Source organism: Lineus longissimus, chromosome 6 (assembly GCF_910592395.1).
Source record: "Lineus longissimus chromosome 6, tnLinLong1.2, whole genome shotgun sequence".
NCBI lineage: Eukaryota > Metazoa > Nemertea > Pilidiophora > Heteronemertea > Lineidae > Lineus > Lineus longissimus.
Window position 1 is genome coordinate 21,287,739 of NC_088313.1, and position 21,857 is coordinate 21,309,595.

The following is a 21,857-nucleotide window of genomic DNA, read 5'->3' on the forward strand; positions in this document are numbered from 1 at the left end:
TGTCATTTTGATATTGCAGTGATATCTAATTATAAGGAGAGTGAACAAATAACCAAAGGTGAACCAGTTGATCAGAACGTCCATTGCCATCACCATGGGTAACCAGGACACCAATGCATCACCAAGTCCATCACCAAGACAACACAACATAGAGAATAACAAGGCCAGAATAGGAAATCAACCTAAGTGAGAGTGTCAGCCTCTCACCACCACAAACAACTTCTACAGAAAGACCATTTCCACAGCAACCAGACACCTTAGCAACTACATCACCCTAGTAACCAAACCCTACACCAATATGAATCCTACCTCCTCTTCATCACTGTCGTACGAACTGCTGCTCTGTCTATTTGCCGCAGGCTTTCCTTCATCCTCCTCAGGAATCGTACTTAAATCATCGTCATCACCGATGGTAACTCCGTCATCGATCTTAACCGGGTCGGTCTGCGTCCCTGCATCACACACCATATACATGTCCTCCTCCTGTCCCTCTACACCATCCTCCCCATCTCCACTCTTCGCCAAAGTCTCGCTCAACTTATCCACCGATTTCTGCGCCTGTAGTGTCTGGCGTTTACGCCGTCTGTACGGCAACGCTAATACATCACCTTCTTTACTCGTTGCAAAATATGAGCTAACCTTGTCCATAGCACCTTTAACGTTATCCATAGCCATCTTGGAGATTATAATAATGCGCTACACGTAATCTCAATTATTGTTAATTCGTAATCAATGGCGTTTTGCATGAATCAATTGTTTGTCTCCAGGTTCATGAAAGTCAAAGCTGAGCTTTGATTTATTGTACGAGATCATTTCTGTGATGAGACATGCTACCAGTCAACCAAGTATTGCTCAGATTCCTTTGATTGAATCGTGAACTGTCAATGATAACAATGTCTAATTTGATTGGCCATATGATATGCCCACCTGCAGAAAATATCTCTGAATGCTATAAACTTGACCAGGAAAGAACTGTCCTACTCATCAAGGGTGGATGAATTGATGTGTGCCAAACTCTGCCTGTTGGACCTTATCCATGTCTCCATTACCAATTTCTAAACTATCCACTGATGTTTTTGAGATACTTCCACTGATAAGGCCTGTATGTTGAATCAAGTTAAAAAAACATTACATTGCAGTGAAACTCATCATCATCAACACCCATCATTACCTTACACTGGTCATACAACTTCAACAAAAGCCGGTCAACAACAGGTGTCACACCCTTTCACATTCTCATACTGACATATGCATATCATTTCATTTCTAATCATTTCAGTATATAATTCTAGTTATGATCAATCAAAGCTTTTGAAACATGTGGTGTAATTGGTTAAACATGTTACACACCAAACACAGGTTTGAGAATGACAATATGATTGTGATGGAATCCTTGGGTCTTTTTTACATAACCTCATTCTATGGATGACCATCACAATCTGGCAGCATCATTCCAACACAACTGGTAATGACATATTTCCAAACCCACCATGCATTCAAGAACCAATGAGCAACCAGTGATAGTTTATTGTTTCTATCATAATAAGGTGGTCATTCTTCTTACTCTTTTGGTGTTCACTTTTGATGTCAGATGAAGCAAAAGTGAATCATACATTCAATAGACCGCCTAAAGCAAATACTGGTCGGAATTATTGATTTGTTTCATGAAGCATTAAATGAACCCAGGCCTTTGAGAGGTTAAACAACAGTTGAAAGCAGCTGTTTATCCATTGGTTGTCTATGAAAGAAACTGGAACCTGGCCATAACACTGTTCAAACTGAGTATGAGAATAGCTTTAGTAATGATATTTCAAGTACGAATGGAAACCTATTGAGAAAGAAGGTTACAGCACATGAGAGCTGAGCTGAGGTGAGGCCTTGAGCCTCCATCCAACACAGCAGCATATGCTGATTCAATGACCGAAAAGGAACTGGCTCCTCCCATTATTGACAAGCATGAATCATGTGAAACACAACAGTCAGCCTAAAGCACACACGGGCGTATCATGTTGAATACCATTCACCATAGCAACAAGAAATCAAATTCAACTGGTCAACTCAAAACTACTCCGGCCTAACTAAATACTCCAGAATTTTGTTTGGTGTAACAATATATGACATGAGCGGGACACAGCTGATGGCTATCCTCCCTTCTTACCTGTTTAGTCCTCTATCTACTCCAAGAATCCAATATACTGGACATGACCCTGTACACACCATGTACACAACATAGGCCTAGGATGATAATACAGTCATCACATGGAGACATATGGCACAGCATCATCTACACCAGAGACACATTACAGTGAAATCTAGAACCATTGGCAACATGTCGCATAGGCCTTGGGTCATATTTGAACTGCCATCTTGTTTATTGGTGGATAATCCTAGCAGAAGTCTTACTTCCCTCCTAGATCTGACATTGTATCAGGATATCAACTTTTCTGAGTTCTTTCATCATTTTTAGGCATAACCTTAAGTAAAAATCAGTAAAAATCAGTGCTGCTTTTAGGATGCCCGCACTCTATTGTGACCAGACTAGGAATGTTGCTGTCCAGCTTGGCATTGCCATTCCCTTACAGTTACTTTATTCGGCTCCTGAACAAGCCAACGTCAAGATAATAAAACTTGAATTTGTGACTTGTCTTTGCTGTGACCAGACATTTGTCATCATGATGATGACAGAATCGCAACACACATACTCTAACACAATGAGATAACACGATAGCTTTACACAGCTTAATGATAGTAATTTAATCCCAGATTTATTTGATGCCAGATTGATCAATTGAGATCTGAACAAAACAAATAAATCTTCCGTCATCATGAACACCTGTGGCCCATCAATACCACAATGTAAGTAAGCTCATCTGGTTCATTTGCATAATTTCACAAGTTGCTAAGTGACAGCAGGATCTTTACGGCCAGTTACAAAACATAACTCTATCTGGTGACGCAAACTAGAACCAGGCAAAGTTAAAAATCCCGTCATCATCATGTAACATCACATCACTGTCTTGTCTTGATAATCGATCTAATCCTGATGATTTCGACACATTTTGCAGCCAAACACTTGATCACAAGTCTTCAGAACCAGCCATACACCCCTCATATGTTAACCACCCAATCCTTGATATAGAAGTCTTCAGAACCAGCCATACACCCCTCACATATTAACCACCCAATCCTTGATATAGAAGTCTTCAGAACCAGCCATACACCCCTCACATGTTAACCACCCAATCCTTGATATAGAAGTCTTCAGAACCAGCCATACACCCCTCAGATGTTAACCACCCAATCCTTGATATAGAAGTCTTCAGAACCAGCCATACACCCCTCACATGTTAACCACCCAATCCTTGATATAGAAGTCTTCAGAACCAGCCATACACCCCTCAGATGTTAACCACCCAATCCTTGATATAGAAGTCTTCAGAACCAGCCATACACCCCTCACATGTTAACCACCCAATCCTTGATATAGAAGTCTTCAGAACCAGCCATACACCCCTCAGATGTTAACCACCCAATCCTTGATATAGAAGTCTTCAGAACCAGCCATACACCCCTCACATATTAACCACCCAATCCTTGATATAGAAGTCTTCAGAACCAGCCATACACCCCTCAGATGTTAACCACCCAATCCTTGATATAGAAGTCTTCAGAACCAGCCATACACCCCTCACATTAACCACCCAATCCTTGATATAGAAGTCTTCAGAACCAACCATACACCCCTCACATGTTAACCACCCAATCCTTGATATAGAAGTCTTCAGAACCAGCCATACACCCCTCACATTAACCACCCAATCCTTGATATAGAAGTCTTCAGAACCAGCCATACACCCCTCAGATGTTAACCACCCAATCCTTGATATAGAAGTCTTCAGAACCAGCCATACACCCCTCAGATGTTAACCACCCAATCCTTGATATAGAAGTCTTCAGAACCAGCCATACACCCCTCACATGTTAACCACCCAATCCTTGATATAGAAGTCTTCAGAACCAGCCATACACCCCTCAGATGTTAACCACCCAATCCTTGATATAGAAGTCTTCAGAACCAGCCATACACCCCTCAGATGTTAACCACCCAATCCTTGATATAGAAGTCTTCAGAACCAGCCATACACCCCTCAGATGTTAACCACCCAATCCTTGATATAGAAGTCTTCAGAACCAGCCATATACCCCTCACATGTTAACCACCCAATCCTTGATATAGAAGTCTTCAGAACCAACCATACACCCCTCAGATGTTAACCACCCAATCCTTGATATAGAAGTCTTCAGAACCAGCCATACACCCCTCAGATGTTAACCACCCAATCCTTGATATAGAATAGATGAAACAAACTGGACTTACATGTTTGTATTTGACGGTTAACAACTCTTGTTGTAGCTGTATGACGTCAACGTCCTGGAATGCGAGATAGAATAGAAATAAGGCATCCGCCTGGCAAAGATGTCCACTGTCGAGAGAGAGAGAATGCATCTCTTGGGTGAGGAGCAACATCAAGTGTTTCAAGGCATGATGAGAACAAAGATCTGTCATGATGAGAACTGGTTGTAGAAACACCTTAGAATGGTAGTGGTAAGACCTGGTAACCTATCTACTGAGAACACTGAGAATGAATGGGATTAGCAAGGCAGCCATCATATCATATATCATAAGAGATTCCTTTTGACTACATACCAGGAGGTCAAGTACGGTGATTTCAAGGTCATCCTCATCTTCTGTTGGGACGCCATGGCAGGATGAGATATCACGTGATTGGCGCTGAAGCTGGAACAGAAACAATCATGTACTATTCTCGCCCTCAGCAAACAGTTCGAGATGTTCAGTCTTATCTTAGAGTCTTATCTATCCTGTAACTTGTATTTACAAAAGCTTCTAATGATGTTTGTAACATTGGCAGAACAGCAATATCTGGTTATCAGCTTCAGGCTGATAGTGCCATGGTCATCGGACCACTGATGCCATGGTCATCGGACCACTGATGCCATGGTCATCGGACCACTGATGATGAGATCAGCCTCAGTGTGGAGCTGGTACACCTCTCACCTTCTCCACGATCTCCTCCAGCTCTAGCACCCTAAACTCCATGATCTCATGCTGCTCCTGTGCCTCCCGTAATTCACGGTAGGCCTTCGCTTCCCTCGTCTCTAGAAGCTGAACCTTGTCAAGCAAATCATTCTTCTCCACACTGAGTCTCTGCTTCTCCTCGATCCAACTGATATCCTGAAAGTATTCAGTGAACAGAAATTAGTTACTAATAGTCTTTAGTACGAATGTTGTGTCAGAATTGGAGGTGGGGCATAGTCTATTAGTAAAGGCTTATCATTCTTTCAAAGAAGATACAACACGCTCACTTGACTTAACCCATCAACTACTGTCCATAAATTATCATACATCCCCCTGTCAAACAGCACTACATGCAAAGCTGATCATATCAACCCCTGCTATCAACACACAAAAGACACTGAACAAGTCCAACAATTGCCCAAAGGATCTTTACACTTCATTTTGCAGCATTTATCTGTTGACAGTCTTATAGTGGAGACAACATAGCAAAGACTTGGTAAAACTTATGATCTTAAAAGTATCATTCCCATCACCCCACAGGTATAGGCTTGGTCTAAGCCTATGTCTTGGTATGGTACATGCAACAAGAGATGTATAAGGCACCCAGAGGCATGCAGAAAGGTTTACTGTCTTACTGGTAACTGACGCCGCTTCTCAGATTTTGAGGTCTAGAAGAGAAAGTTACAAATGACACCAAAGGTAGTCAGGAGAAATAGAATAGAAATGCTGCTGAACTATCACTGTATGTCTAAGTTTAACAGAAAGCTGAAATAGAAACTGCATGCCATCGTCTATCTATAAATGACTGTCCATTAACAACAAGTTGTCCATTTCATCTTTAGACCCTCGCAATGTATCAGAGATTATCCATCACTTGGCCTATCACAAGACATCTGATTGAACATAAACAATGGAATCCTTCTTACCTGGCCCTGGTCAAGAAGAGCCTTCTCGAGATCCTCAATCTTGGAATGAGCCTCTAAGAGATCAGCCAGCAGCTGGCCTTGGTGCTTGCCACCTCGCTCAGGGTCTAAGTAGCTGTCATTCTGAGTCTGCAGCAAGCTGTGCGACTTCTCAAGTTCCAAATGTTCCCTGATCAGGCGCCGGTAGTTCTTCTCAAACTCTTCTCTGGCAAACTGAAAGATGAGCGTGCAAACCATCAGGAAAACTGCAAGTACTGATAACTCTAATAGACACTGTGAGAGCAAGCAAAGTAGAAAGTCTTAGAGGAGTTCTACAGATGGCAAAACAGTAACCTTGTTCAACGTACTCTCAAGAACTGCATATCAGCCACTAATGCCACCTGGCATAGAATGCTTGCAACTATCAGCTAAAAGCCACAAAGTGGTGGCCAAAGACGACCTTTTCCTGCTAGCGGTCATGCTATCTAAGGGTCAACTTGGTGGAGTGCTCTCTCAAATCAAGTCATGATACCAGACTCAGGTGTAGACAATCAACCTCATGCACCTACCTCATCCCAGGAATCCTCGGCGATGGACGTATTGTTGGATACTGATGACGACCAGGAAGAGTCAAGTGATTTACATCCGTCGATCTCTTCGTAACCAAACGAAGTCTCACGCAGACCTGATAACGGTTCACGAAGACCCGACAATGGTTTGGTTTGAGCTCGGTTTTCTCTTGCTCGCCTCTGACGATGTTTTAAGAGGTCAATGCGTCGGTCCTTTTCCTGAAAAGACAAGAAGTCCTACGATGACTGCCCGTTGACTACTACTGCCCGTACTGCATGCAAGAGAGCAATGCTTATGAGCCAACTTATTACCTTGATAAACCTTCAATCTCATTCCTCATTAAACCCCATTTCATAAGGACTGCACTCTCGCTGCCATGGCTGTAAAAACAATACATGAATGACCACAAGAATAGCAAGGAAACACCACAAGATCATGTCAATAAGACTTGTTTTTATAAGACATGTTCATAAGTCAATCAAAATATGGTTTTCATTAGGATGTCAAATAGACAGTGTGAGCATAACACAGCCTTAACGAAAAGCTCTATCCGGCACAACCTTTACCTCAAGGCTTCAACCTGTTTGTCACTGCCTTAGCATTGCTTGCTGACACCCAGCTGGGACAAGTTTGGAGGGAACAACTGGACATCCTACCTTATACCAAATAACCAACAGAATGCATAGGAACTGAACCTCAATCCGCAGGTCTAGAGAAAACACAATATCCAAGACCACCATCCTTATAACCTGCTATGCAGAAATATCCCACGGATCAAGATGCATCAACTTCATTCCATTCATATCGCTTAGAGTTTCCATCGGTGCAGATCGATGGCAATTAACATTAAGCGATATTGAAAACTAATGAGGACTTACATTGTCTTACTAATCTGTGATCAATTCAGTCATCTGGACAGCTTTTGCCAAGATCGTTAGTATTCTAGTTTGGCTGTTCATCTACACAATGACCACAATCAAAAAGGATGGAAATATATGTGTTTCTTAGTCAGGTTAAGGTGATTAATCAGGGAGGGAAGCAGTTTCGGATGAGTTCCTAAATGCAAGGTTAAGACTGAATGCAATACAAACCATATCAGAACCCAGTATTCCATGAAACGCATTTCCTAAGGAGAAGGCTGTCTCGACATTGATGAAAGGTTTGCATACTGCTATTCGGTTAGCTCATTACCATGACAGAACTGTCAACATCTAACAAACTGATGAAGAGCATGATACAGCAGACTAGAATAGTATACCAGCCACTTTGAATCATACTCACTGAAACAAGAATTGGTGATAACCAAGGTCACAGAGGTCCAGAGACAAACCTAGAAGGATATCGTGATAGACTACCTTAACCCACAGGTAGCATGGAATGCTCTGCCTGCCGAAACCCGCTAGGGTGAACAACTAATAACAGGATTGAAAATCAGGGCCTTATTGAGAGAAGAGCTTTAATAAGGGTAGGGTGGTATTCCATTCATTCATCACGGATTGGGTGTGCCAGTTCATACTGTCCCTCCAATATGGGAGCTCATATTCAAGTCAGGGGATTTCATTCAGTTCTGTCTGAGAGCCAGCACACATGCGACAAAAGCAGTTTATCGACAACAACTCTACTGACTGGCTGACTGTTCCCATCGGGATACATGAGCCAACAGCCCCCTTGCCCAGCAAATCAGAGGGGGTAGAAACGACGACTCTAAGAGCTAATCTTCAATCATAGGCCCGTTAATACTGTTAATCTTAAGGATTTACACCAATTCAAATGGAACACTTTTTAATTTTCCGCTTTGAAAATATTTGTCTCTTCTCCTTGAGAGGTATTAGGGCCTACCGAGGAAAACGTGATTGTTTCCCACTTGGGTATGATCCAACCTTACTAGAACAGGAATGTCAGTGCATTGAGTGTACATGATGTGCTACTTACATGACTGCACCTGCTTATAATGCAACTGTTTGATTGGTTTTACCATTTATTGTGCCGAACCAATATAACATGACTTAAGAAAGTAGAATAACAAGATTAGTAGGGCCGTCAAAATATTGATCAGAGCTTGATCTCCAGTGATACCGAGAGTTACCAGCAGGGGGAGTCCTGACGTAAGGTCACTTCTGATAAATCTTTGCTCTGACATCTCCTGCAAAATAACCCAGGAGCAGTAACTGCCACGAGGTGGGGCAGGCTGAAGTCCCGTTTCAATCTGCAAGAACCAGCTACGAAGTTCAGCAACTTTTCACAACTCAATTTTGGATCCTCATTCTGATCCAGAGTGGCAGTTGCTATGATTCCATAGCACCTCATTATTGCATTACATATTGAGAAAGAGAAAATGATTAAGGTGGCCTTCTTTGTAGAATCAATATCAACATGTTGCCAGCTGCATGAGCTGCTTTTTTAACAAACAGGGTTAAACACAAGCTTTGTTTTAACACTTACCGAACAAGCATGCCTCAATGAATCAATGGTCTTGTGTAATTCTTTTATGTCATTTTCTGCATCCTCAAGTTTCTCCGTCAACTCGCTGATGGTGACTCGCTCCATCTTTTCCTGGTTCAACTCATGAAGCAGACGCTCAGAGCGCTTCTTGATGTCTTCAACCTGAGATTTCTGTGAGAAGAACAAGAACAATACAACACTGCTTTCTTATAACCAATCCTTCATCTTACTTTAAAGATGATGACATGTTGATAACAGATGGGTCGGTTACTTTCAACTGACCGAGGTCTGAATCAAATCACAATAACTGTTACTGTCTCCGCAGAGGCACACGAAGCATCAGTGTCCACCGTCAATGCAGCCCAAACTGGAGCTCCATATGAGAAGGATGAAGGCATGAGACCAGAGCTCCAACCCCTGATCCTGGGCTGAGAGTTGGACTCCTCAACCAGTATGCCAACGCACTCCACGGGTCCATGGTTGCTCCATGTTTGAAGATAGAATTGTAACAGCTTGCGACCAACTAGTCATCAAGGGTGCGGTATCAGCCTACATAGGTTTGTCGACATATTCAGTAAAACTCAAAGTAGAACATGACCAACTAGTTTCACCTTCTTGAGGCTAAATGATAAACTTTCCCTCGGAGTGGGAACATCAAAACCAAATCAAGGGAAATATCAACCCTGAAATCATCCGAAATAAGTGTGAAATTGCTGATTGGATACAATGCAGAGCAGAATGCGTACCATTTTCTGATTGTCTTCATGTAGTCGCTTGACCTTATCCTCTTGACATCGGTTGATGGTCGTCAGCTCCATGTTCCGCTGGAGGAACTTCCTGTTCTTCTCCTGCATTGGACGGAGTCGCTTCTCGAGATCTTTGTTCCTCCTCACCTGAAAATACGATAACCATGGATGAGGATGCTGCATCTTACAACAAATTGCCCTTCTTCCCCAAATTTTCAAAAATTTCAAAAATTTTCAAAATTTTCAAATATTTCAAAAAATTACAAAAATATTAAAAATTTCAAGTTTTTAAAAATTTCAAAAAGTTTTTTACATTTTTCAACTTTTTCCAAAAATTTCAAAATTCAAAAATATAAAAAATTTCACTTTTTTTTCAATTTCAGAACTTCAACATTTTAAAACCTTCTCCACTTACACATTCTGCCTTCTCCTCGGCAAGCTCTGTGCACTTGTCCTCAAGTTTACATACTTTACAGCTGAGATCTGTGATTCTGTTCATGTAACGCCTTTCTGTGTCTTCCTTCGTTGACTGAAACACACAGAAACATTAACAAAATTGAGACAGAGAATTCAATGAGTTTATCACTCAGTGACATTTTAGAGACTCTTTGTTATTCGAGTGAGGCCACATTTCAACCAGATTGCATCAACAGGTGCTTTGTCATTCTTTGCTTTGGTTTGCACTTCCAGAAGTGTATCGCCATGGAGAATCCTCTTTCTCACTTCTTGCTGTATTTAGCAGGGTTTCTGATACCTCTTTTTGATGAAACAGGAGGACTGAAATTCTTCATTTCAACCCATTTAAAGAAATTTTAGCAAATCTTAATAGAGCAACTCTTTCTCAAGCTGCTTGATGATGCGGTCCTTTGAACCTATTTCGTCCACCTGCAAGAAAATTTCAGTGCTGATTTTAGGTGTTCGAGCACAAGAAAACATTTACCATTCAGCTGGGACCTAACAGGCAGTTTCATCCATTCATGAACCCTTCGAGAACAAGTCTAGAAAGACCATCACCTAATTCATTCTCATGTAATCTTCACACAATCAAATGATAGTCCAGCAGACCATATCTGAATTCAATAAATATGACAACTGCAGAATAGCAATAGAAAATGTGACCATCCTGAACAATAAGCTGTTAACAGTCTTTCAGTTTGAGACTAAGCCCATTGTTGGTGCAGGAAGGATACACACCTTGGTCTCAAGAAACCATCTTGCAAGTCCTTGATTGAACAGATGAATTCCCCATACATAGGTGAAAAACAGAAGGGTACAGGCACAGCTGAGGGTCAAAGCCTCCTCACAGAAACATGTACACTCAATTGGCTCAGAAAACCAAGTCCAAACCTTCTTCACATATTGGTAAACTGTCATCTTAGGCTAACATCATTCTTGTCAATGAGAAGTCTCTGATATGAAATTCATTTTCCAGTAAGGATTTGCCAAATAAGCATTGAATGACCAATGATACCATGCACCATAGCTAAAACCAGAAGCAGGACTGAGGTCAGCATAAACCACAAGGTGAGTTTCCTTTATCTGGAATTGAACTATCATAGACTAAACCACTTCATTCTCTGATTTATTTGACAAAATCCACAACATTAATCAGCGATTCTACAACCCCTGGCTTTAGGATAACTGTCAGAATAATGATGCATTTATAACTGGATGGAGCCACTAACCTAGATAAACAAAATGAGTCAGAGATTTTTAAAATTATGGCTTCTAAATATAAGGTGACCTCTACAGGTACAGTTTTTTAAACGATATTGAACGAGATTTAACCGCATTTAAAACATCATGCAGCATCATCATCATCATCGTCATCCAGAAAAGATCATGTGTCATCATGATGATTCATGGCATCATGAAAACCTATCCACTTCCCGTGTTACTGATGTAAAGCATCAACCCATCACCCACATCAGCATTATCCAGCAATGAATCCTTAGGCAGGGCACTTTGCCAATGTTCAAAGGTCAAATATAATTTGAGAGTAAACACATAGCATCCTGAGAGAAATTGACTTTTTATCCCTCATAGAGATATATCTCAATAACTAAAGCCTCAGAAATTCGAATCCATTTGACTTTCTGAAAACACCATGAAATGACGATTGTTGGAACTCCTTTTTCTTCAGGAAGAGGTGTTTAAAAGGCTGCTAAATGCAGCAAGAAGTGTATGGAGGGATTAAGGAGGGATGGATGATTCAGAAAGTGCCATCAAATGTTTGTAAAGAAAATACATCACTTGATGCAATTCAACACGAAATTGGTGACTGAAATAAGACGATCCCACTTGAATCTGAACCAAAACTGATTGAATCAACCAAAGAGTATCAGACAGGACACACACAATATTCAAGTGAGACTGGACCTGAGATACAATGACAGCTGCTTAACACAAAATTCCCTAAACTTGTTAGTCTTAGTGAGAATCACTTGTGAAAATTGGTACAACAGAAAACAGTAACAGGTCATACATAACACAAATGTCTGAAACAAACTAACAATTGATTCTGAAAACGTTCATGAAAGAAGCTTATGTACCCCATGGTTGTGCAGTTCCACGCCAGAACTTCCAGCGTGGCAAGAAAATTAAAAAGATGCTAGCGCACTTCATGGCGTACAGCTAACCTTTATTAGAGATATTTTTGCTTCTCCCGAAGGTAGCTCGTATTTCAAGAAAAATCCTGCTTATCTGCTAACATTCTTTACCCATGAGTGGACTGGCTTGGTGAACGAGATTCATCTTTACTTTACCAGGAATACACAGTACATTCATAGGCGATGTTGTACATGTTCAGCTTGCTCGATCAATGAGACTTGAACTGCAGTCCAGCAATCAATCGAGGGTTTTATCATAGAGACATCTGGTAGCATGTTTTACGCAGTGGCAGCAGCACCTTTCAGCAATAGACTCTCTCAAGTCCAGTCTTCCCCCATGAAACCCGGAAAACACTGCTCAGATTTTTAAAAGATAAATTGTTGAAGAGAATCACAACTCTTGGGCCGTGAAACCTCGTTGCTTGTAAAAGTCACTTGGGCAGAAAGTTGCTTTGCTATCATGAGATGAGGGTCTCAATACAACATCGTCAAGATCTCCCTCATATTCCCAGTCAGACACAGGATTGCATTCTGGCATAAATTCTTCCCAGTAAGAGTGTTTGTTTTAGATATCAGAACCAGCTTCTTCTCCCAACATGAATTTCCATAAGTTTCTCCCCACCTGTGTGTAAACAAAATCACTCCACAAGCTGAGAACCTACTTCCACAGGGTAAAAATAGGCATTCAACATGACTCATATGTAATGTTTTTCAGACAAAAAACTGTTTCTAGCTCAAAAATGTGGTAATGTAAAAATAAGTCATCATCGATCATCAGCAATCATTGGGTATTTTCATACCACCAGAACGTAAAATCGTCACATCTTTTGCAACCATGAAAACATGCATTTGGCAAATCCAGTTCAGCACAAAACACCAGAAAACTTTTTAGAGTAGAAAGTGGGCCTATTCTGTGTCAAAGCCTTCAGTGAGTTGTTACAGAAAACATCGCTCTAGGGAATAGACAGAATGGCAACTAAACACCATCCTCCAACAGGTGCAAAGGCGTTATCGAAACTTCAGCCATGAATTAACGGACTAGGCTACCTAGTCATAGCTGCAACATCATCGAGAACTAGCGCCACCTGACAAACACACTGAGCACTTAGAGGCGTGGCTAAGAAGGGAAGGACTTGTGATGTGACCAAGGAGCGCTATTCAAAGATTCATGGACCTTTCTGACCAGTTATTTGTTTACTTCTCTTGTTTAAGAAAGAAAGATGATGATAGGTTGAACAGTCCATAGCTGAGGGATAGCACAATGTTATGATAAGGCCACCTGAAAGTCGATGAGCTGCTGATCTAAAGTGTCTCCTTAACGAGAATGAGTCAGCATCATAACGTCAGCATGACATGAGCAGATTTCAAGCACAGAGCTGAAAAGCTTTGGCTCAACCTTCCGAACCACATTTTGATTCCTGCAAAGTGAGCAAGTCTTAGTTGTAACACTTTTCCAAGCAAGAAATATCTCATTATGTAGGCCTACCTATGTATAGGCGTTGATGAGAATATCCTCCTCAGGCCCTAAACCATGTGACCTAATGCCAAGTCATGCTCTTACTAAGCGCTAATGAGCTAGTCATGTAGATGGTGAAGTTCACCAGCAGAATGCAACCAGAAAGGCTTTCTGCCTGCACAACTTCACCAGGTAGATGGAAAATGTTACATGCAACTGGTATTCTTTTCTTTCGCTTAGATTACCAATGTTTAAAGGGAACAAGCATTTACACTGTTAACCCGTTCTATACCAGTACCTTAGTATAAAAACTCAACATGAACCAAATGCCCAATACTCTATAAATTTCAAGATAAGCTATGAAGATGAAGTAAACTTGAAGTAAACCAAAAGTTAGAAATTGCAGAAAGCAAATTACCTAAACGTATGCTCGGCTGCCGTTGCCATCAAAACTCTCCAAAATCCTAACAAAAGCCATCACTTTCAGCTTTCCATATTCCTGCATGTGCATGTTGGAGCCTGCTGATTGCCAATGCTAGCCACCCTTCAATCACTCAGTAACACAAACCAACAAAACGAAAACTTTATGTAATTTTAACAAACATGTTTCAGTGCTCCATCAGAGGACACGATCAATGATTGCGGCTATAATTGTGGCTGTGCTGGCAGCGAGATGTATCCCCTCATCTTGAGACACAAAGAAATCATTAACTGTGTCTTAAAACTCTTGAAATAATGAAGAGCCTCGGAGAAGAAAGTCCTTGTCAAGGTTTACAATTTACTCTTCTCATGGAACTGCATGGGCCAGGCAAGATCCTTAATAAGGAAATAAAGCTTACTTCTCTCTTTCATTATGCATGTGATTATGTAACCACAACGGCATTGCTATTGCTAATAACCCTCATTATGTTAGCGGGCTGTAACCATTTTGAGAGCTGCTAAACTCTAACCAATAATCAAGGAGCAGGTCAATAGCTTTATGGCTGGTCATGAAATATTGATGACAATTCAAGACGCTTGGTGGAATTTGGCACTATCACTCAATTTGACAACTTACATTGCTCATTAGGGGTGGATCTGCTCATATGAAGGTGGTGAGTTTCCAACATAGCAGAGATTGAGAGCTTCCCCTGAGCAGGAAGGTACAAATGCTGATGGATATCTGATGTAAGTCTACTGACGTAGAAACACACCTCAGGCAGGTTATTTACCAATCAATTTGGCTGCAGTTAGGCAGACCACCCACTAAAATTTCTGAGTCCAAATTTTCACTTGTTTTTTTTCTGCTCAAAATGAAGAAACATCAAAAGCCCAAAAAAATTTTGGCTTTAAAAATTTTTCAGAATTTTGAACTATATGTCCACTATGTCCTTACTGGAAAAGTGATGATGAATTGAGAGGGTTAACCAAACAGGAATGGGTTTTTATTTACCGATGCCATAAAGTAGTTAGATGCGCAGTACCAGAACAATCTTCCTTCATTAGTTGTACATTAATAGTGTCGTAACCATTACTGATGGTAGCTAGTGGATACATGTGGCTGAGCAGGCTGGCTGAAGTCAGCACAAACCTGCTTCAACTCAGACACTTGACCTATCCCTTCAACTAACCAAGCCATGCCCAGATGAGATGAACTTCATATCAAAACCAAACTAAGGCTGCCTGCCCTAGAAGTCAGAATGAACTGCTACCAAAGGCAGAGGATTTTACTTTTTTTCCTGGGAAGGGCAAATATCAGTTATACATCTCAAGAGCAATTTCCCTTGCCCCTTTCAATCTTGAACGAAGCGCTACCTTGACCACCCTATAAGACGGCAGAGTCCCCTCATGAACTCTTGCCTGTAAGTTACTTCAGTACCGTATGGTCCTACTGAAAGGCAAAAGGAGCTTTACCAGGTGGGATCCAAGCTTCACCACAACAAGATGGTAACCAAGTTCACTGAACTTTAGCAAGGAATAAATGGTTACCTCCAACAGACTAAACCTGGCTCAGATCTGGCTCAATACCCAAATTACATCATTGGCACTTTTGCCAAAAAGCAACCATTAGAATCAGGTGTTTCTCTGTTCAGGCTAAAGCTGTTGCTCATCAGGCTGGGAGCCAAGATACACAAGATGGTAGCAGAGAGATTGAAGAAGAGCAACTTGGCAGCAATGCTCGAATTTAACCCGTGCATACGAATGTGATGTTCAGGTTTTTGCAGAGGATAATCACATGAAACAATACAACAAATCTAGCCAAGAAGCCCGGCAAAGATGAAGCAAGGCTGGAATGTGTTGTGATATGTTTCCGAGATTGTATTTGCACAGATAAAGGAAACATTCCCTGCAACAACAGAATCTTTCCCAAAGAATTACTCTGATTACAAGATATTCTAACACCAAGAGTCAGCACGTCGGGGCTGGCCACCTGAACTGATGGCAGATATGAGAGGGAGAACATAGGCGAAGATGTGAGCAGACCATTCAGGAACAGAATTCACTTACCAGCTCAATGCGTATCTCCATTGGAAATTATTAATAAGGTAGTTGATGGATATGAAGTGAAGCCTAATCCACCGTAAGTTACTGGTTATCATCATGACGAAAACAAAACTAGCAAAATGTTCTCAGAGAAGAGAAGAAAAGCACCTTGTCCACAGAAAATGTTACGATATCACTGATCAACCAGTTATTTTGTAATTGTTGTAATTCCAACAAAAGATTGTGTTGGTGAAAGCACTGAAAACAACTCAACAGTTTGACAGGCCTCCAATCATGATTCCTTACACCTGTCTTTGAGGGATGTCATCTTATGCAATACTTACTGCAACATGCCAATTCATGTCAAGTTTTTTTTTTAAAACCCTACATTCTTCAGAGATTATCAACCAGTGAAGGGATGAATCATAGCAGGGAAATTTTCCATTCATAAAATGAGACCATTTAGGCCCTCTGACCAGCACAGTTACGTGGAAGTCTGCTGGACTTCCTGACGGTGACATCTGAAAACCTATTGACATGACTACTCATTGGAATGTTGATGGTCACTTCTTTAGTAAGCCTATTGACATGACTACTCATTGGAATGTTGATGGTCACTTTCTGACAATGACATCAGTAAGCCTATTGACATGACTACTCGTTGGAAAGCTCTTGATGAGCACTTTCTGACAATGACATCAGTAAGCCTATTGACATGACTACTCAATGGAAACCTCTTGATGAGCAGTTTCTCATGGTAATATCACCAGATCTTCAAGAAAACATGAACAAGATCTAACTCACCAGTTTCCTGACATCTTGGTTAACCTCCTTCTTCATCTTGGACATCTCCAACTTGTGATATTCTCGTATCTTCTTCAGCTGCTTTGACTTTTGCCGATCGGACTCCATCAACGCCCCGTACGCATCCTCCAGCTGCTTCTTAGACTTCCTCATCTCCTCAAGATCCGGTGATGGACTCCGTTTCGCCAACGTACCATTCCCATATTGTTCATGTCGGCGTTTCTTCGTTGGTGACTGCTCCAGTTGTTGATTGGCCATCTCGTAGTCATTCTGTACCTTCTTTAAGTCTGCTTTCAACCGGTTGATTTCCGTTTCGCGTTGTTTCATTAAAACACTGATATCAGTCTCATGTTTTTTAACCAAAGATTCTTTAAGAGTCTCAAACTCGTTTAATTTTTCCTGGCGGAGCTTGGTTCGCTGATCGCCGAGGAGTATGTTACATTTATGCTGCTCATGTTCACAAGCAGCTCTGATTTCCGTTGCCTTTTCACGACGCAACTGCCGCACATTGCCACGCTCATTTTCAAGGTCACTTTTCAAGTGGACGATGACGCCACGGAGTTCATCATTCTCCCCCCGTAATGCATCTAAGGCCGCCTCGTCAGCCCTACCACCCGGATTCTTACGTTTTGGCATTTTGATCTTTAATTTAAGTGGCTTACGAGGTTTACAATTTAAATTGCCCGTGATGATGTCGTAAGTTCCATCCAAACCATAAAAAACGATTCGTCTTTTGACAAATCTAATGACCACCTTTCGGTCAATTTAAGACCACCTTTTGGTCACTTTAAGACCACCTTTTGGTCACTTTAAGACCACTTTTGGTCACTTTAAGACCACCTTTTGGTCACTTTATGACCACCTTTTGGTCACTTTAAGACCACCTTTTGGTCACTTCACCTGATTTGGTTGCAATATAACACACTTTTTCTGTAGCGTTTTGCTACAAATACAACTTTTTCTAAGCTGAAGTGAACATAGCTTCACTTTAGCCTTTAACTTCTCTTTAACCTAACTTGTGTTGCTTGCTTCTCCCGAAAGCGAGTTTGCCTTCAGAAATGGGTCGAACCCCATCAACTAAAGACAAGGAGTAGTAGAGGACCTGAAAAAAGACAATTATGAGTTTGTTTATCTGTCACACGCCTTCAACAAAAGTTTCATTCCAAGGCTCAACTAGCAGATGCATTCCTATTATCAAGCATGAATGTGGAGTCATAACCTCCTCTCTCTGCAAAATGGTCCCTAATTGTAAAACCATTGTGGCAGGAGGATCATTCTTTTGCCTACAAAAGTTGGCTGGGACAGAAACGAGAGGTGAAGTACTTTGGATAGACGACAACTGCCCTCTGAAAAGTTGCTTTCCATCTTGCCAAGACTAACAAGCCTTGCTCTCACCCAACCAGAACCACTGGAAGGATAGATAGGATATGTTTCCCTCACACCAACCAGAACCAGCTAGGTCTAGAACTGATCCTGGCTGAGATAAGATAGTGGTATCACCACAGGCCAAGTTTCTGTTGGTACAGCAGGAGCCACTGGCGATGAGATAAGGTTGTGCTTGCATTCTTGAACCGTTCGTTCCAAAGCTGAGGAATCTGACCTTCACCATTCAAAACTGCTGCACTCAATGTCAAATCGATACCAAGTAGTTTGGGTGATGAAGGAGACCTCTGAGAGGGCTATGGAAGTAGGCATTCAAAGTTGGCCCTACTGATCAAATATCCACTGTTACTTTTAGTGAAGGAGAAGGCCAAGCTTACCAATACCAATTTAAAAGGTGAGTTGGCTTGCTTGAGGAGAGTCTTACTTATGGTAGATATCTCCTGAGTCTGAGACCCTGGAGGATAACAGGCTCTAGTGTACCCATCATATTTTTTTTTTTGCAGCATAAACCCGCAGTGGGTATCTTTTATTTCACGTATCCAAACGGGCATATACAATTATTCATTTACAATTACTGTATACAGGGGTTTTACAAAGGATGTATCTATTTGTTTAAAATTTTTCATTATTTTACTGTGAGCCCGTCCGGTGCCGTCCCGACGCCCGTGCTGAAAGCCCTATTGGCGAGACAGCACTCGGCGTCGCGACGGCCCCGTCGATCCCACAGTACTCCATATGGAATTGGGGGACTACTGCGAAGCCGCCCCCGAACCGTCCCGATGCCCAGACCGACGTCATACTTTGTGTCGCCGACCCCGGCACCGAAACGGCCCGTTGCCGTCCTCACAGTACTCCCCTTACGCTCTCTGTGAACCCAGACTTAGTATTTACAAAACATACATACATATACGCCTTCCAAATAATGTCCATTGAAACTAATTTTCACTTTATAATCTTAACTGTTTACTTTTTTTGTTTTAGCACCAATGGAAGAATTAATTAACATGTGAGCACCAAGTATATACGTGTACGGAATATTCAAAACTATTGGCACCACTTATTGCATTTTGATATTTAACATTTTATTATTTTTGTTGTAGCACCAATAGAAACGGAACATTTAATTATCTGATTAAATCAATGTGGATAAAACGTGCCAGTGTAAATTGAAGGCATACTAACATAAAATAATAACATAATAACATAAAACATAAAGGTTTAAAACATAAATTAATAACATAATTCATAACTCATGTTTAAAACAATGTGCCTATAGTGCTCAATGGCAAGTATATACATATGTGCGCCCAGTGCAAGGGGTCGAGACCATCCATCTGGTCTCATTCTGACCCCTGCTTGGGAACTGGGCTAATCTAAGTCGCCAAAAAATTTTATACTATGTTTTAAAATTCACATTTCTGTGCGTGCGTTCAATTAATACCCTATATACATATATTTACAATATTTACAACTAACTATGCAAGATGTAAAATGCAAAAAGAATGAAGGAAAAAGAAAACAAGAGGGAAAAAAATATATTTTTGAAGGAAATTGAACAGTGGAATATGGCAGGTTCGAACCCGGGACCTCCCGCGTCCGAATCATGCACATTCCCGACAGGCTAGCAAGCCGATACGCTAACGACGTGAATTTTTAAAATCGTATACCATTCCCACATTGTGGGGAATCCCCTTACAGTCTGTTTTGAACTCTGTTGTCGAATTCGTTTTGCTCATTTCGATTTTTCCCCTGCCAAAGACTGGCTCTCCCTGTCCAAATCGTGTGAATATAAATCCCCAAAACCCCCACTATTTTATCTACCCCTTTGCTATTTGCAAAAACCGGACATGTGATATTTTCCCAGGTTGGCGCTGGCCATCCTTGTATTCTTGACAAATTTGACAACGAGTTCAAAACAGGCTGTATCGTAGCGCAATCATAAAAAGCATGTTTCATGGATTCCGTCTGCATTTTACACCTCGCACAGTTCTTCTGGATATTTGGCAAATATTTAAACAAGGATTTTACAGGTAATGCTCTGTGTACAAATTTATAAAATAGTTCTTTCTCATTATTATATAAAATTTTGTTGTGCCATATGTTTTTCCATATCTTTTTCCAGTTGATATTATACATTTTGGTACACACGGTATGTGGGATTTGAACCCCATTTTTCATAATTTTCTCATATAAAGCAGCAGCTGTGATTTTAACCCATTGTGACCTACCCATACCCAACTTTGCCGCTTTACACTGGTATAAAACCTCTTCCCACACACCGTGTCTACCAATAACTCTGTGCATATAAGTATTTTTGGCAATTTCGGGGCAGTGATGCCGCAGTGTTATGCCCGCTTTGTAAATGCCGTACCCTATCCATGGCTGTGTGACCCCCTCGTCTTGTACGTGGTAGAGTCTTTTTAACCTTTCCATGAACAGGGCCCGACATTTACTGGCTACATGCGGCATCCCTACCCCTCCATCTTCAATTGCCTGCACCATAGTGCTTCTTTTAATCAATTCCATTTTGTTTGACCATAAAAATTTAAACAATAATTTCACAAACCCGGTACAATATTTCATTGGCAATTTCATAATTCTCGCTCCGTACCATAATTTAGAAACGAGGACGGTTTTTATCACCAAAACTTTCCCTATAAAGGACAGGTGTCTATTTTCCCATAACTTTATTGTTTTCCCCACTTTTTCCATGATTTTCTTCCAATATGTCTTCCCACAAGGCCCTGCCTTGTTCCAGGGTATCCCCAAAATGTTTGAAATTTTCACTATATATTTCCTGTACTCTATAGGGATGTTTTGGTGCGAAAAACCGCCTAACAATAATATTTCTGTCTTTGATATATTTATATCAGACCCCGAGGCTTGGCCGAAATCATTGTATATGGAGAATAGAGCTCGTATACAGGGTGCTGCAATCGGGTGCGTGGCATCATCCGCAAAGGCAATGTTTTTAACCTCTTGTTTTACGTTAGGCAGCTTAATGCCCCGCACCCGTTCGTCGGAGCGCACGGCGCAGGCGAGCGGCTCCTGGCAGAGTACAAACAGCAGCGGGGACAGACTGCAGCCCTGTCTAACTGATCTGCCCACCCTGAATGTCCCTGACAGGAATCCATTCACCAGCACCCTACTCTCCGGCGCATCATACAGCACCCTCATCCATCTCATAAAATTTCGGCCAAACCTCATGGTCTCTAAACTCTAACCCTAACCCATCATATAGCTAACAGATTTCAACACATAGTAAAGAAACCTTCCAGTCGGGTTCAGCTTCTCCTAAGGCTTCCACCAGGGTGCTCTGGTGGTTATCTCCAGAGAAACAACTCTGAAGTATTCATTAAACCTAAATGGCAAACTACCCGAGAT

The 21,857-nt window shown here is 41.3% G+C and overlaps 1 protein-coding gene across 9 annotated transcripts in view; it reads right to left on the minus strand.

Annotated features, from left to right (window-relative positions):
- LOC135488931 (golgin subfamily A member 4-like) overlaps nt 1–21,857 on the minus strand; it is a 79,035-nt gene that overhangs the window by 56,103 nt on the left and 1,075 nt on the right. For all 9 annotated transcript variants that reach the window (XM_064773901.1, XM_064773894.1, XM_064773900.1 and 6 more), the window contains exons 2-11: nt 17,091–18,192; nt 10,174–10,287; nt 9,759–9,905; nt 9,013–9,183; nt 6,570–6,788; nt 6,025–6,234; nt 5,734–5,766; nt 5,078–5,254; nt 4,709–4,798; nt 4,379–4,432 (exon numbers count right to left, since the gene is read on the minus strand). In XM_064773901.1, the coding sequence (XP_064629971.1) occupies nt 4,379–4,432; nt 4,709–4,798; nt 5,078–5,254; nt 5,734–5,766; nt 6,025–6,234; nt 6,570–6,788; nt 9,013–9,183; nt 9,759–9,905; nt 10,174–10,287; nt 17,091–17,726 (1,851 nt within the window). In that variant the 5' untranslated portion in view covers nt 17,727–18,192. The remainder of the gene's footprint in view (nt 1–4,378; nt 4,433–4,708; nt 4,799–5,077; nt 5,255–5,733; nt 5,767–6,024; nt 6,235–6,569; nt 6,789–9,012; nt 9,184–9,758; nt 9,906–10,173; nt 10,288–17,090; nt 18,193–21,857) is intronic.